The following is a 15258-nucleotide window of genomic DNA, read 5'->3' on the forward strand; positions in this document are numbered from 1 at the left end:
GCTTCAGCGGGCCGACTCCTACTGTCGAACTCTAATGGATCGCCTTAGTGGGTTCGCCTAACCACCCAACAGCCGCTTGCAACGCCAACTTCGACAATACCGCCTTCAAGGTGGCGTGCTACACCGCTACGTTTACCACCCAACAGGTCACCGGTGGGTCCCAGTTCTACCTCGCTGCCTTTGCCTGCGGGTATTAGAGGCACACCACGATGAAGTATCGGCTGGCCACTTAGGCTTCCACAAGACTTACGACCGCATCGAGACCCGCTGCTTCTGGCCTGGCTTATCCGCAACGGTGGCCAAATACATTGCCTCTCGTGCATCATGTCAGCACCGCAAACGCTCGACATACCCTCCTGCCGGTTTACAACGTCTCCCTTGCCAGGACGCACCTTTTGAATTTGTTGACATTAAATTATATCATCCCTTGCCTTTGACACCCTCCGGTCACCGTTGGATTGTCACTTCGGTCGCCCATTTAACAAGATATGCCGAGACTGCCCCTCTGCGATCCGGTACCGCTTCTGAGGTCACTGACTTTTTCTTGCGCTCCATCGTCTTGCGCCACGGGGCTTTTCGCGTTCTTCTCATTGACCGTGGCAAGGCGTTTATTTCCCAAGTTCTCGAGGAAGTTCTTCGGGCCGCTCATTCCGTTCACAAATCTACTTCTACCTATCATCCGCGATGCAATGGCCTTACTGAGTGCTTCCATCGTACCCTATCTGACATGATTTTCATGTACTACATCCGTCGTGACCACACTGACTGGGATAAAATCACTTTGTGACATTCGCATATAATACTGCCATTCAGCGGACTAGCGGCTACAGACCTTTCTTCCTTGTGTATGGACGATCTCCTTGCACCATATTCGACAGAGAATTCTTTCTAGCACCTTCTTCGCCTAACGCGTCCCTTCCAGAAGATTTTGCTGCCCGAGTTGCACATTGCCGACAGATCGCCCGGCAAAGCATAGAAGCTACCCAAACTGAGCGCAAACGTCGCTGCGACAACAAACGCCGTGACCTCCGTTTTCACCCTGGAGACCAAGTCTTGCTTTGGACTCCAGTCTGCACTCCAGGCCTCTGATCAGTTACATCAACGCTACATTGGCCCATACACCGTTGTGCAGCAAACATCTGTAGTGAACTATATCGTCCTCCCAGTATACACCGTCACAGACCGGCACCGCCGGGATGCCGAAATTGTTCACGTTCTCGCTGATGAAGTCCTTCACACCCCGTTTAGATCTCTAATCTGCGGCCAGGCTGGCCACTTCCATGAAGGGGGGAAGTTAGTGTAAACACTATTAACGTACTTCGTCGTTTTCATGTGTACATAGCCATCATCATCTACCCTGTTCTACTTCCTCGCACATGATCTGGGGCGTTTCCTTTCTTGCAATAAAAAGCGCTTGACCGCTTAGTCCGTCTCGATCTGATAATATATATATATATATATATATATATATATATATATATATATATATGCGTGTGTGTGTGTGTGTTTATGTGTGTGTGCAAGGACGACAAGAAATTACAGCAGTTGATATTGGTGTCGCTGAAAAGATAAAGAAGAGAGAAGTACGGAGCGTGAAGGAATGAGTGAGTGAGTCAGTGAATAAACTTTTACTGGGTCCAGCCTGCTGGACGCATATGGGACCTGAGAAGAAGGTTCCACCCCATCTGGTGCCAGCGCGCACCAACCGTCACTAAGGGCTCAGCACAAAAGTTGATTCTCTCTCTCTCTCCAGCCAAAATCGATAAAACGCGCGCCCGGCTAAGCCCACGACGGGACTGACTGATCTAGCCTGCCGGCCCGATCGCGGGCGCGCTGGGCGGCCAGGATTTGGTCCTCAAAAACGGGACTTCGAAGGAGCGCGTCCCACTCTTCCTTGGTGAACTTCGGGCCCAACGACCCGCACTCTCGGAGCATGTGAGACAAAGTAGCAGCCTCACCACAGACCACGCTATAGAACAATTCGGGTAAATCTCAGGATATATGCTGTTAAGGGACGCCAAATTTCGGTAGGAGTTCGTTTGCAAGAGTGTTGGCGTGACCGCCTGCGGCCTGCTTAGCTTGGAATGAGGCGGCGGGAAAGCTTTTTTTCTCTAAGTAAAAGAATTTAGTAATTTCATTGTGAGGGATAGGAGCGTCTCTGTGTCCGAGGAGAGAGTCGCCCTGTCCGAGGGCAGCGCGGTCGGTAAAGCCGCGCGCAGCCTCGTGGGCAGACTCGTTGAGGTTCAGATGAACCCCCTCAATCGCCCAGACGTCGGCAAGGAACAAAAGGATGGAGTGTATGAAGCTGTTGCCATGTTTGGCGCCTTTCAGAATTTGAACTACCTGCCGGGCTGCGCGGCCTTTCTACCTTGACGGCCGCTTTCGAATCGCTATGCACCGTGTCCCTCCGACCGTCTTGCATGGCGAGTGCAATGGCCACTTGCTCGGACACCTCGGGGCCCGTTGTCCGGATAAAAGCACAGTTGATGACTTTGCCCACGTGAACGAAACGCACGTGACAAATGAAGCGTGGCAGCGCTAGCAGCGCGAAAGGAGACGGGCTTTGGAACTCAAGAAGAGCGGACATGTCAGCACTACGTCCCACCAACAGCGGCAAGGCCTTGGTGTGTTGGTCTGGGTCCCGCCCCAGCACCTGCCGTCACTGAGAATCTTCCTGCCCAAGCCCATGGCTCGGTGAGGCGCCGCCGTCGACCGCCAGGACCAGTGCTCGGCATCTTGTCCGGCTGCGTCCAGGTCGGGCAAGCACAAGCGCCAGGAGTTCGCGGGCCACGTCAGTGAACGTGCCACGAAGGGCATCGCCGACTTTACTCTGGTGAATTTACTTGAAGAAAGAAACAGCGCTACAAAGACGCGGACTAAAATACGAACAGACGCAAACTTCCAGTTAAACATTTAGTTGGAAGTTACCGCCTGTCCGTCGTGCATGTTCTTCTTTTAGTACGCGTCTTTGTAGCGCTGCTTTTTCTTCAAGTATGTTAAAGCCAACTCGGCCACATCAAGATCCTGGCGAATATACGAATTCCGTCTGGTTCGTTGAGAACACTCACGACGTCAGTGTGTTCAGGGACCGCCAGTTATGCGCGTGTTGTAAAATTCGGAAGATTTGTGGTTGCGCTGCTGTTGAAGTTTGTAAGAACACTTTATAAGGAAAGTTTTGTCAACTATTGAGCCTGATAGGTTCTTTGTTCACTGTTTTGTACTCTCTGTGTGTGTGTTTGCGCGTCGAAATGAAGTTTGTTTTATTATAACCTCTCTAGCGTCCGAATTCATCCTTTCGAGTGGGACGACAGGCCAGGTTTCGCGTTACAGTATATATATATATATATATATATATATATATATATATATATATATATATATATATATATATATATATATATATATATATATATATAGTGGGGATGCGCGACTCTCATGCGGCCCCTGATATGTTGTTTTTCCCGCATAGCTCCCGTCTCCTGCAGTGCGGCTTCGCCGCGTGGCCTGGCGCCCGCGGCGGTCGGAATGGTTGAAGCGCAGTACGAGAGATGGCGCGAGTGTTGGGCTGCTAACGCCGCCTACAGGCGGCGTTACCACTTGGGCGCTAAAAGAGTGAACACGCGGCCTTTTTGGCGGCGGGGTGGCGATCGCGCGGACGTGCCGCGCGTGCGCCGATCCATGCTTCTGCGAGACCATCTCGCGTGGCCGCCTTCGAACGCTCCACCGTTCGCGTGACCGTACACGCGAACGACCAGGCGTTGGGATCCAGCACGGGGCGAACATATTCGCTCGTTATCCGGTCGCGGTGAGTCGGACTTCTAGATTTGTCGCGCGCCCATCGGCATGTTTTGTGGATAGCAACTCGGCTAGCAGACATTGATCTATGAAAGGTGCAATAAATGCCCTTGTGGTTGTTTGCACTACTGTGTTGTCGTTCTTTTGTCCCAAGAGCATTGGTGTGAGAAACCCACAATATATATATATATATATATATATATATATATATATATATATATATATATATATATATATATATATATATATATATATTGTTGCACAAGAAATACATATTTTCAGATATTTACAAGATATAGCGCGTAGCACAGGCGTAACAATAGACAAGATGGCGAGGAGCAACCTCTATGTCATCGTCACTGGTGCCGGCCTAATGTTGCAGTATTCTTCTGTATCGAGCCAATATACAGTTACAATCATAAGCGAACAAACAATGACACCTAGGAAAGCACAGGGGAAAATTTTGCAGTTCTTATTAAATGAAATAAATCATAAATAAATGGAAATTAACATTAATGGCTGCAGTTGGGATGCGAAATCACGTTTTCGCATTTCCATTCCGACACCCCGAACTCTTGGAAAATTGCAGATATTCTGCTTTTACTGAAAAACCAAAAGGCCGCGGTTATGTCTTGGACAACATTCGGCCAACTGCCCTTATATCGAATCAAGTCAAAGTAATTCATGTCCGGCTCAATGAACTTACTTCTCGGGGTATTCTGAAGTCGAGACATATACAATTTCGGCCTCAATGTTTTCTGTATTCAGCTCGCGTTGATTTGAAACACCGCATTCAATTCACACAACTATCAGGAGATGTCTGAGCGTTAGTGACTTTAGATATTGCAAAAGCTTATGACAGTGTCGAACATGAAATTTTAATTCCTAGATTAGCAAGCTGTGCAATTCCAGACTATATAGATAGATGCAAGAGTTTTTTTCAGGTAGACAATTCTTTTGTTTCCAGGATAGAGCGACATCGGGTACATGTAAACAGACAAAAGCCGTACCACAGGAATCAGTTCTTTCTCCGCTTTTATTTATTATTTTGTTATCTTCTGTTCTAGTTCACGAGGATGTACATCCCTATAATAATGACATTTTTCTCCCCATCGCAGGAATATCAATGGGTTCTACCATTCTACCAAACTTTACAATCATATTTGCGTAAACTCGAGTTTCGGCTGGATGGGCTGTCTTTTTCCCTGAACGTCAAGAAATTCGGTTCCCTTTTTTCTCGTTCATTACATAATACGAGGGTCTCAAGTCCGGCAACATTGATGCCCTCAGGAAGCATGTGTGGGTTTATTGACCAGCTGCCGTCACCCAAATAGATCACGTACTCGTGGCGCCTGCGGCAGAAAGGATGTTCCACATCCACCGCCAAGGTTTGTGAGTTTTGGCGCTGGCTAACACTCCCAGGGTAAGTTCTAGTAGCAAAAACATACATATATACTCCAGAAAGTAGGTGGCGAAACGGCGCCGTGGTGGCTCAGATGCTAAGAGCATCGCACGCGTAATGCGAAGACGTGGTATCGTTCCCCACCTGCCTGCGGCAAGTTGTTTTTAAAGCGAAAGCTTTACTGGCCGCAAACTTGCGATTTCGCCGTGGTCGTGCTCCGAGGTGGCACATGACGTCACACCGCGTTCCTCGTCACACCGCGTTCCTCGTCGTTGCGCTCGCCTCCGCTCGCTTCGCCAGCTGCGTCACATGCCTGATAACATGTCGGAGGATTGAAAAGGAGAGTTCGCGTGCGCCGCAACCACAGTTGAGGCGGCAGTGTGGACGGCGACAATTCTAATAAGCAGGTGGAGGCCTGGAATCAACATCGGAACGGGATGAAGAGGAAACGAATTGCCCAGGAAACAGAGGAACAGCGCGCCGAACGACTGGCTAAACGCCGCACCATAGCTGGACAACCAGACTAACCTGGACTTGCAATCAAGATTAACCAATGCTAACCATGCTATGCCTCAGCTTTCCCCACGTATATCCGGCATAGCCGAGCTAAGCCACTGCCAGTTTTTTCATCCACTTTCCTTTGAATTAATTTATCATTTCTTTAATTCAGTTAGTAAGTACAAGTAATTTCCCCTATATTGGCCTTGGTGTCATTGTTGGCTTCTTATGATATGATTAATAAATATCGGGCCCCTCGGTCCTCTCTTCTCTCGTTTATAGAGAGCAATATGTTACTCGAGAATAACGTCGTGGTAATTGGTCGCAGAAGCTTATCGCACGCTCGGTGCTTACCATGTGCTCGCTAGGGCTCAAAGACACGAAGACGCGTACAAAAAAATTCACTTATCCTGAATACAGTACGACATTTGTCTGTGGCAACGTGTGCACAGAATAATCGTTTTGCAGTGAATTTGCTCTGTGATTTTTGATTGTCTGTTTTCTTCTGCGTCTTGTTTCATTTTGCCTGAGATGGTGGCCTGAATATTCCTTAATTCCGCGAGTGTGCGTTGCTTGACCAGTACATAGCATTTATATTCTGGTGAGGTTGAACTTCTATTCGGTCTGTATATACTCGAGATAGCTTCCAATGTTGCCCTGTGCCCACCGCGAACGACGGCGTTTTCACCTATGTTTAGTATAGGCCATTGTAGTCATAGACTTATTTACCGGTCGGTGGGGTGGGGGGAGAGGGGTCTAAGAGAAGGGGGTAAGTATGCCTTTTGCCCCCTCCCCCCTCTCCATACACACACAGCTTCGAAAGCTGGCACTGCTGATTGTGCACTGGCAAATCTGACAAATCAACAGCCTATGCCAAGTATTTTGCAAAAATAGCAGTCACGTTGTCATGCTCTTTTTCTTACACATTTCCTGCTATAGCAGTGAGTAGAGATGTAATATTTCGAGAAATTTTCAAGCTGCGAAGAAAGGCTATGAAATAAACACTCTTTTTCTTTAAAATTTGTAAACACTGAAAAATATAACTTTTCCTAACATGCGGAAGTAAAAATAACAGCAGACGAGGGAGCATGCAAATACATGTTTGTAAAAAAGTTTTGGCAAGATGTGGACATTCCATGTCAAATAAGCCACGTTTTTTTTTCGAATATTATCGGTAAATTTCACAATTTTTGTCTACCGGCCATGAAAGCTGCGCACATTTATTTTATAGGCTGGTGACTCTGCGCACACTTGAGCGCTTAACATATTCAGATTGCGAATGTAGTGTGTTTGCCGCGTGGTCAATTGCATTACTTCTATCGGTATAAGCTAGGTCAAGCTATGCATAAGCTAGGTATAAGCTATCGGTATAAGCTAGGGCCATTTAAGCGCGCGGAACGCTCGAAAAGGACCAGTCACAAGTATATCGTATTCCACTAGACCCGAGAACGAACTACCAGGGCGCTGCGAGCGGTGCTCGCAGCGCCCTGGTAGGGGCGTCAGTGCGGGGGACTGGCGCCTATCGTCTGCTGCAGTTTGGGCGCTGTCCGGGAGCCTTCTGCAGTCTTTCCGTTTGCTCTCTCTCTTTCCCTATGCCTGTATACTCATGACGGTCGTCTCAAATATATTTTTGCGACGTCTTCGCTCGCGAAAATTTATTTAAAAAGCTTATTTCTTATACGACAATACAGTTCTCAAAGGTAACGCTACAGCGCCAGCCGAAGGAGCGCAGACCAGCCCATTGCGGGTTTTTCATGAGCGGATCCACAACCGCAAAAACATAGCATCCAGCTATGATACCATACGTACCTGCCGTGGCGCGACAAGTACGTCACAAACGCTGGCTATATATGACTTCTACGACGTAGTCACCTTGATTTTAATCCGCTCAAACAGGTTTGCTGACGACGAGTAGTTCACGAGATATTATCGAATTTTTCAATTTCTTCACAGAAACGCTCGGCAGTAACACGGGCACTTGAACACTGCAATTTACATTCTACCAGCACCACTTCCTTCTTTAACTACTTCTCAAAATTAGGCGATTCTTCGCGTGTTTAAGTGACCGTTTTTTGTAGTAAAGCCAGTTGAGGCTTACAGCTGTTTGCAGAATACGAAAAGGAATGCACCAATATATATTCCATTTTCAGCGCTACACGTTCAATTCACTTGAGCATTTTGCTGGTGTTTGTTGCTTGGGGAATATACATGACGAATCTGTTAGGCGAAGTGACACAAGCTGCTCGGCCCAAACTTTTTAGTGCAATGTGCCTTTTGGATCGCATGGCTGCAGCCAGAAAGAAGCCGAAGCGTCATTCATGATTAGTATGGGATATATTGAAGATATCAGAATTCCCCTGCAGAGAGTCAAAAATCAAGTGAAATATGTAAGACTTGTGGTGCCTTCCGTATGAAGGTTTGCGAGGTTCTCTTTTATGTACAGAGGAAGCGAATAGTTCTCCGTTTATGTAAATATAGAACGCTGGATCGAGACATAGCGAGGCAGAAAGAAGGTGCTTGAATTTACCTTTTCTGGGCCCCTATGCTGAGCTGTAGCACCTCGAGCACACTTTAGGCACTGCAAGTGGCGCTGTAAAAAACTGCTTCATCGTTTCAATTCGCAGTTGTAGTGAACTGATGGGTTTCGCTAACAATGCGTACGTGTCTCGCCATAACGACTATCGGTTGGTATACCGTTGCGTGAGGGGAGTGCCATATACCTGAGTCAAAGAGTTTATTCAGACAACGTGGTACAGTTGCCTAGGGCGCAGACCAAAAGGCAAGTGATTGCCTGACAAGGAGTCTGTTGCCTTGCTCCCATTCGAGAGCACAAGACATTCAGCGCATAAAATCAACCCTAAACAAGATGGAAATACAGAGTGGTTGGTAACATTGAGACGAGAGTTATTTCATATTGAATATTTATGTACAATTGGGAAAATTGATGTAAGAGATAACAGAAAAAAAAGAGTGGTTATGCCTGCAGTAACAATAGATACATAGTGATGTTATTTTTAAAAGCTTTGAATGATTTACTTTCTTGGATAATGTTTACAGCAGGATGGTGATCGCTTAAAAAACTGGAAATTCTGTAGCTAAGTTTCTGGGTGCCGTAGTTTGTACGTATTTTTTCCTTATTGTAACATATGTGCCGGGTGTTGTAGGTGTGTGTTTTCGTTAGATATTGTTGAAAAAAAGCCGTAGGATCGGAATGCATTTGTAGGTAACTAGCTAACGCTATCTTTTTGTTTATAACATTCCACAGTGTAAGCAGTTGATGTTTTCTAAACAGTGGGGCAGTGTGGCTAAGGTATGGTGCATTATCTATTAGGTGCAAAAATTTCTTTTGTAATAGATATATGTTTTCTATGCTTGTTTTAGGTGCTGTGCCCCAGACAAGAAGACAATAGTGGAAACGCGAATGTACCAGTGTGTAGTATAGTTGTTTCTTTAGCCAGATGGGCAAAAGGCTCTTTATTTTATACATGATACCAATGGACCTAGATATACCAGTGCGAACTTTTTCGATGTGAGGTGACCAGTCAAGATGCTCGTGAAAGATGACACCAAAAAATTTATGTGTTGGTACACGTTCGATAAATTCATCGCGAAATTGGATAACTATTTCTTGTTTTATACACTTGTTACGAGCGCGGAATATAATGTACTTAGTTGTTTTAGTGTTTAACTCTAATTCATTACCGTAGAGCCACGTGGACAAATTTTCCAGCCATACATTGGTTTCAACTTGGAGGACGTTTAGGTCTTGTCCGCAGAAGAATACATTGGTATCATCAGCGTACATTATTATTTCTGGTGTAGAGGGCACGTTAATTATATCATTTATATAGAGCAGAAATAACAGCGGCCCAAGGATTGATCCTTGTGGAACTCCATAATGTATCTGACCTAAGCTGGATTTTGCATTCGTGATATTCGTGTACTGGTGACGATTTAGGAGGTAATTCTTTATTAATGTGAGAGCCGTTCCTCTAATGCCATATTTATATAATTTGTACAGTAAAACAGGGTGCTTAATGGAGTCGAATGCCTTTTTAAAGTCATGGAAAACACCTATTGTATATATTTTCTGCTCAAAGTTGTCTATTATCTTATCCTTAATTTTTATTAGCGCCATTTCAGTAGATTTCTCTTTCTGGAATCCGTATTGCTGCTCGGCGATGATATCGTTTCGCTTGCAGAAGTTTAGTAGCCTGGTGTTTATAACTTGTTCAACTACTTTGGAGAGGATTGGTAGGACTGAAATTGGCCTATAATTATTTATGTCATTTCTATCACCTCCCTTGTGTGTGACAGTGATTTTTGCAATTTTTAATTTATCTGGAAATATTCCGGTACTCAAAATCAGGTTGCATATATGCATAAGTGGCTGATTAATCATGTGACTGATGGATTTTATAGGTTGAACTTTAATATAATCAGCACCACATGCACTGTTATTTTTTTAGGTTTTTGATTACTGTACAGATTTCTAGTTCTGTAGTGGGAAACATGAAGATTGAGTTTTGGATGTTGGACGTGATATACGTTGTAAAATCACAATTACTTGCCTGAGGTTTACTTGAAGCCCCTGATATAAGAAAGTGCTCATTAAGTTTGTCAGCAAGCGACGCCCCTGTGTAAGGCACTCCATTTATAACGAGTTCAGAGACGCCGTCTCTTTTGTTGTTGGACATTAGCTGGTTTACTGTATTCCATACTTGTTTAGGTTTGTTGCAGATATCAGCAAACCTATGTTCGTAATAACTAGTCCTGGCTTTTTTAATATCCGAGCTTAATTTATTACGAATTTGTTTGTATTCAATCAAACAGTCCATATTTTTCGTTCTGATAAAAGAGGCAAATAGTCTGTCACGTTCTCTAATTCTTTTTAGAAGGTCGGCATTTATCCATGGCTTTCTGGCTTTTTTACACTTTTTGATTTCTACGATAGGGAAAGCTTGATTGTAGAGCTCAGTAATTGTTTTAATAAAGGCGTCATATGCTGCGACGGGGTCAGATAGTTGAATATCTGCCCAGCTTGTTTCTGCTACTAAGTTTCTAAATTTGTGGTCTTAGCTTCATTAACTATTCTGTATGTAATGGGTGCACATGTTTTGGAGAGACTCTGTGGTGTACAGTAGGGTTTAAAGAACATAAAAATAGGTAAGTGGTCACTAATATTAGCTATTAGTACACCTGCTTGCACATCATCTTTTTTGTAACTTGTAAAACACACATCTAGTAAAGTATGGCACATGTCTGTCACTCTAGTTGGCATATGTATTACATTTTCACAACCAAACGAGAAAAAAATATCAAGCATTCTTTGTTGATTACAATCAAGCAATAAAAGATCGATATTAAAATCACCACAAATAACTAAAGGCAACTTAAACTGCATGCACTGTTCTAGCATGTTTTCAAGAAATTCTAAAAAAGTAGCCTGTGATCCAGAAGGCGGCCTATATACAACGGCAAGTATGGTACCACCACACTTTAACATGAGACATTCAAAGTGTTGATTTATTATACAAAACTCTTCTATGGTGACATAACTTAGGTAGTTCATTATATAAATAGCCACACCTCCCCCTCTCTTATCACTCCTTGAAATTGATACGCATTTGTATCCTGGAAACTGTATAACATCATAATCGTTGGTGAACCAAGTTTCAGTGAAAGCTAAAATTTCAAATTTATGGTCTAATTCATTTAGGAAGATTTCCACAGTATCCTGTTTCTTCCGAAGGCTTTGAGCATTGAGATGGAATAAGGAAAATTTTTTTTCTCGTAGGTGCTTTGAATATTTGAATGAATCAGCATCATGATAAGAATATGTGAACGGGACTGTCATTTTCAAGGGTATCAGTGCTATCAGTTACTGCGATGCGCGTACCGCCCGTTTCTCAACGTATCTTGTCCAGATCGTTTGTCGTCCTAATCCTGATAGCTCGGCTGCGGGGGCCGCGACGAACAAACAATTTTCCATTCTTTAGCCAGGCAAACACATACTCTTTTTCCTTCGCCATTTTCTTCATTTTCCAGAAGAGCGTCTTGTTTTGTGCTGTTAGGTTTTCATTGAAGAAAATTTTAGATTTCGTTTCCTTTAGTTGTCCTTTTTTTGCAAGCCATGCGTCTCTGGTTGAACGGGATACGAAGCGAACAAGAACAGATGCAACCTTCTTAGCACTGTCCCCGACCTCAATGTCATTGATAGACCGGGAGGGCAATCGATGAACAGCCTCAACATCTGCCTCGGAAAGGGGTGGAAGTTCGAGATCAGTGGCCAAGACATTAAGCTTTTCCAGCAAGTTTTCATTATCATTATAGGGAAGCCCAACTATTTCTAAATTTTGACGTCTGCTGTACTGCTCTAGTTCGTTAACTTGTTGCCTTAATTCCTGGTTTTCTTGTTCTGTTACCCGAGCCTCGAGTTTTTCCACTCGCTTTCCGAGGGCAGACATGCCTGCATCCTGCTGTTTTATTTTTGACAGAACTTCGTCGTATTTTGTGGTCATTTCTTGCATAAACTGCTCAATACCATCCACAGTGGCCTTTATCTCACCTAGTGTATCTATTTTTGACTTAATCTTAAGTACTTCTGTGAGCACGAGACGAATATCCGCAATTTCACTTGCAAGATTTGCTTCCGGTTCCTCGCTTGTTTTCTTACCGCTCTGGTTGCTTCAAGCCTTAGCTGTTTTACATGTTGGGCATTTCCATGCCTTTTTTGCACTTTGTCTTCTTTTTGCATGCGGCTTCATTTACCCCTGAACATGTGCCAATATGATACACAAAATGACATTCCAAGCACGTTAGGAACACTGCATCCTCAGAAAGCTCTTCGTTGCATGTAAGACATGTGTCAGTCATTTTTTTCGATCGTCACAGACCGAACAGTCAGCAGCAGCGGCTACCAGGAAGAAAAAAAATGCAGAAGACCAACCTGCAATTTAGGGCGAAGTTTTCTAGGGTCCGGATAGCAGCTCCTGCGGTGCCGCTGCTGCTGAATGCTTGTGAAGCAGGTCTTCGGTGGCGAGCGCTGCTTTTATAGCTGCTGGGTGGTTACGTCAGAAGCTACGTTGATACTAGCAGCCAGTTTCCATGGCACGTTTCCGATAGCCAGTTGATACTAGCAGCCAGTTTCCATGGCCGATAAAGGCTGCTGAGGGCTGCCATGAAACATTTCACCGCTCGCAGTTGATTGGCTCTCGATCTTAACCGCGAAAGTTTTCTTTCGGGTGATTGCTACTATGGTATTTGTAAATTAACTATATATGTAAAAAATCTACATGACGCGCCGTCGCGTTAGCAGCCATGAGCAATTCGTTTTATCGGGGCCTGTACCGGAGAGCGGTGAAAGTAGCAGCAAACTTTTCATACGAAATGCGCGCTTAACTCGTTCTTTTGAGGAATTAATAAAGTGGCCATATTTGACTAGAATAAGTCACCAGAGTAATAACAAGCATGATGACAGGTTCACTGGGCAGTGTCTTTCTGAAACGGATAACATGTTGACACCAAATACCAAGATTTTTATTCCACGTGAAATGCAATGTCTCTCACAGCTAAGCACTAAGAGAATGTTAAGTGTTTAGCAAAGCATCATACAGGAATTCGCGTGCTAAATTTGCAGGCATTCTTTTTACGCAATATTTTTGGACAGACATGGCGCATATATGCATGCTTTGCAAAACCAGTAGACCCTTCAACGCTACATAGCTTCAGATATCCAAGCCGCCAATTTTCTCGACTCACGCGCTTTTGACGAAGGAACTGTGCTTCAGGCATGGCAGCTGAAAGAAGCCGACGCATCCTTCAACAAGTACGGCTCGGGCCACCCGTACCCCAAGCACGCACGAAGGGAACGAGCGCGCGCGGCAGCCGAGCGAGCCGCAGCGAGCGGCGTCCTCGCCGTGACGTCACTCGCGAGAGGGCGCCACTCCAAGTTCTCGCCGCTAATAGAACGACCCACTAGAAAACAGTAAACAATAGTACCTTATTCGTTCAAAACTGTTTTTAATCATTCTGCGGAAAAAGAAATGGTGAATAATTACTGAAATTAGGGCCAAACTTTTCTCGGAATTATTTCGTCGAAACCTCTGTGGCTGTCACCAACGTGTGACGTGATGAAATTATTTTTTTGTGTGTGCGTATCTTTTGTACCTTTTACGGATAGAAAACGACAGGGAGGACAGTCTTTGCAACGTGCTCATCCACAATGATCCATAAAAAATGGATCCATAAAAAGTAGTAGTGACAGGAACGTTTTGTCTTATTTTTTAATTGGATAGCTGTCAATCCAGTGATTGCGCTATGGATCCTTAATTGATCCTGTGTCCCGCGATAAATTACACATGCAGTTGCTTCTCTGAGCAACAAACGACGGAGATGCAACACACCATAACCATAAAAAATGTGACACAAACTGGAGGAAATAATGTGGTCTTAATGTTCATACTTACAAAGTGACCTTTAATCTAATTTAGACTCATTATTTTGTTGTTGTTTTTAATTTTTATGCCCTAGAAAAAAAACGAGACAAAAGCTGATTTTTTTTAATTCGTTTATTTCTGAGCCCTCACATCACAAGCAGCGAGGATTGTCTGTTGGCTTCGCTGCGACGCTCTACATTATAGTAGACAACGCGCGGATGGCAGCATTGAAGGGGCACTAAGGACAAAGTATAAATCCGCTTACACTGACAACGTGCTCCTTCTAAACTTCATTTTCATTAATTTAGCTGTAAGAGGTAGATAATTAGAAGAGGAAATAAAGTTCTAAGTATCACTTCTCGAATTTCGCGCCGAAACCTCAGCGCCGTTCTTTGACGTCAGTGTGACGTCACAGATTTTAAAACATATTTCTGTGTTTGCATAGTTGTTGCTCAGTAAAGTCCTTGAAGCTTTGCTAAGTTCAATGTTTGGCGAATAAAAATTTCACCTAGGCACGAGTGGATGCCGTCAGAATCTCTGACGGCCCGGTAGTGTGGCAAGTTCAAGGCGGCGTCGCCACCGGTCTTTGCGTGTCAACTTCAGCTGCACACAGGCTCGCCTCTCGGTGAGAATGGAATTTCGGTGTTGCAGAAGGGTAATTTATTCGTGCAGCTGACATTCGAATTTTGAATATATATATTTCCCTCCACTCGTGAACTAGTTGGTACGCCACTGATTAAAGTGTTTACAAAACGCCTAACCACTACACTAACAGCCAAATTTCACTGTACATGCACGCATGAGCTGCTTGGATGTCTTTTACGATAATGAGAACCACAGCGCAGCATTTGCCGTCTTGCTCTGCTATGATGGTTGTCGGTGACGATTGTCTGGTCCTCAAAGCTTTCGTCACCCCTTGCCGTTCATAAAGATCACAGAACGCACGTAGCGCACCACTGCCAATGATATTTTAACGTCACCTCCAAGGAAGTCTCCTTTGACACAGTTCTACAAAAGAAATTTGTCAGAAAATAAATGTATCGAAATTATGCATACGGCAACAAAATGTGAAAGAAAGGAAAACACGTCGGAACAATCAATTGCATGAAGGAAAATGGCGAGAAA

General features: G+C 44.4%; 2 protein-coding genes across 2 annotated transcripts in view; both read right to left on the reverse strand.

The window, feature by feature from the left end:
• The window catches only part of LOC139057300 (arylsulfatase B-like), a 162764-nt gene extending 150049 nt beyond the window's left edge, over positions 1–12715 (reverse strand). The window contains exon 1 of the mRNA XM_070535237.1: positions 12645–12715. The gene's annotated coding sequence lies outside the window, so the exon portion shown is untranslated. The remainder of the gene's footprint in view (positions 1–12644) is intronic.
• Positions 12716–14317: 1602 nt separating this feature from the next.
• LOC139057327 (uncharacterized) overlaps positions 14318–15258 on the reverse strand; it is a 63261-nt gene continuing 62320 nt past the window's right edge. Inside the window, exon 7 of the mRNA XM_070535289.1 lies at positions 14318–15141. Coding sequence (XP_070391390.1) covers positions 15043–15141 — 99 coding nt within the window. The 3' untranslated portion in view covers positions 14318–15042. The remainder of the gene's footprint in view (positions 15142–15258) is intronic.

This window comes from Dermacentor albipictus, chromosome 1, assembly GCF_038994185.2.
Source record: "Dermacentor albipictus isolate Rhodes 1998 colony chromosome 1, USDA_Dalb.pri_finalv2, whole genome shotgun sequence".
NCBI classification, from domain to species: domain Eukaryota; kingdom Metazoa; phylum Arthropoda; class Arachnida; order Ixodida; family Ixodidae; genus Dermacentor; species Dermacentor albipictus.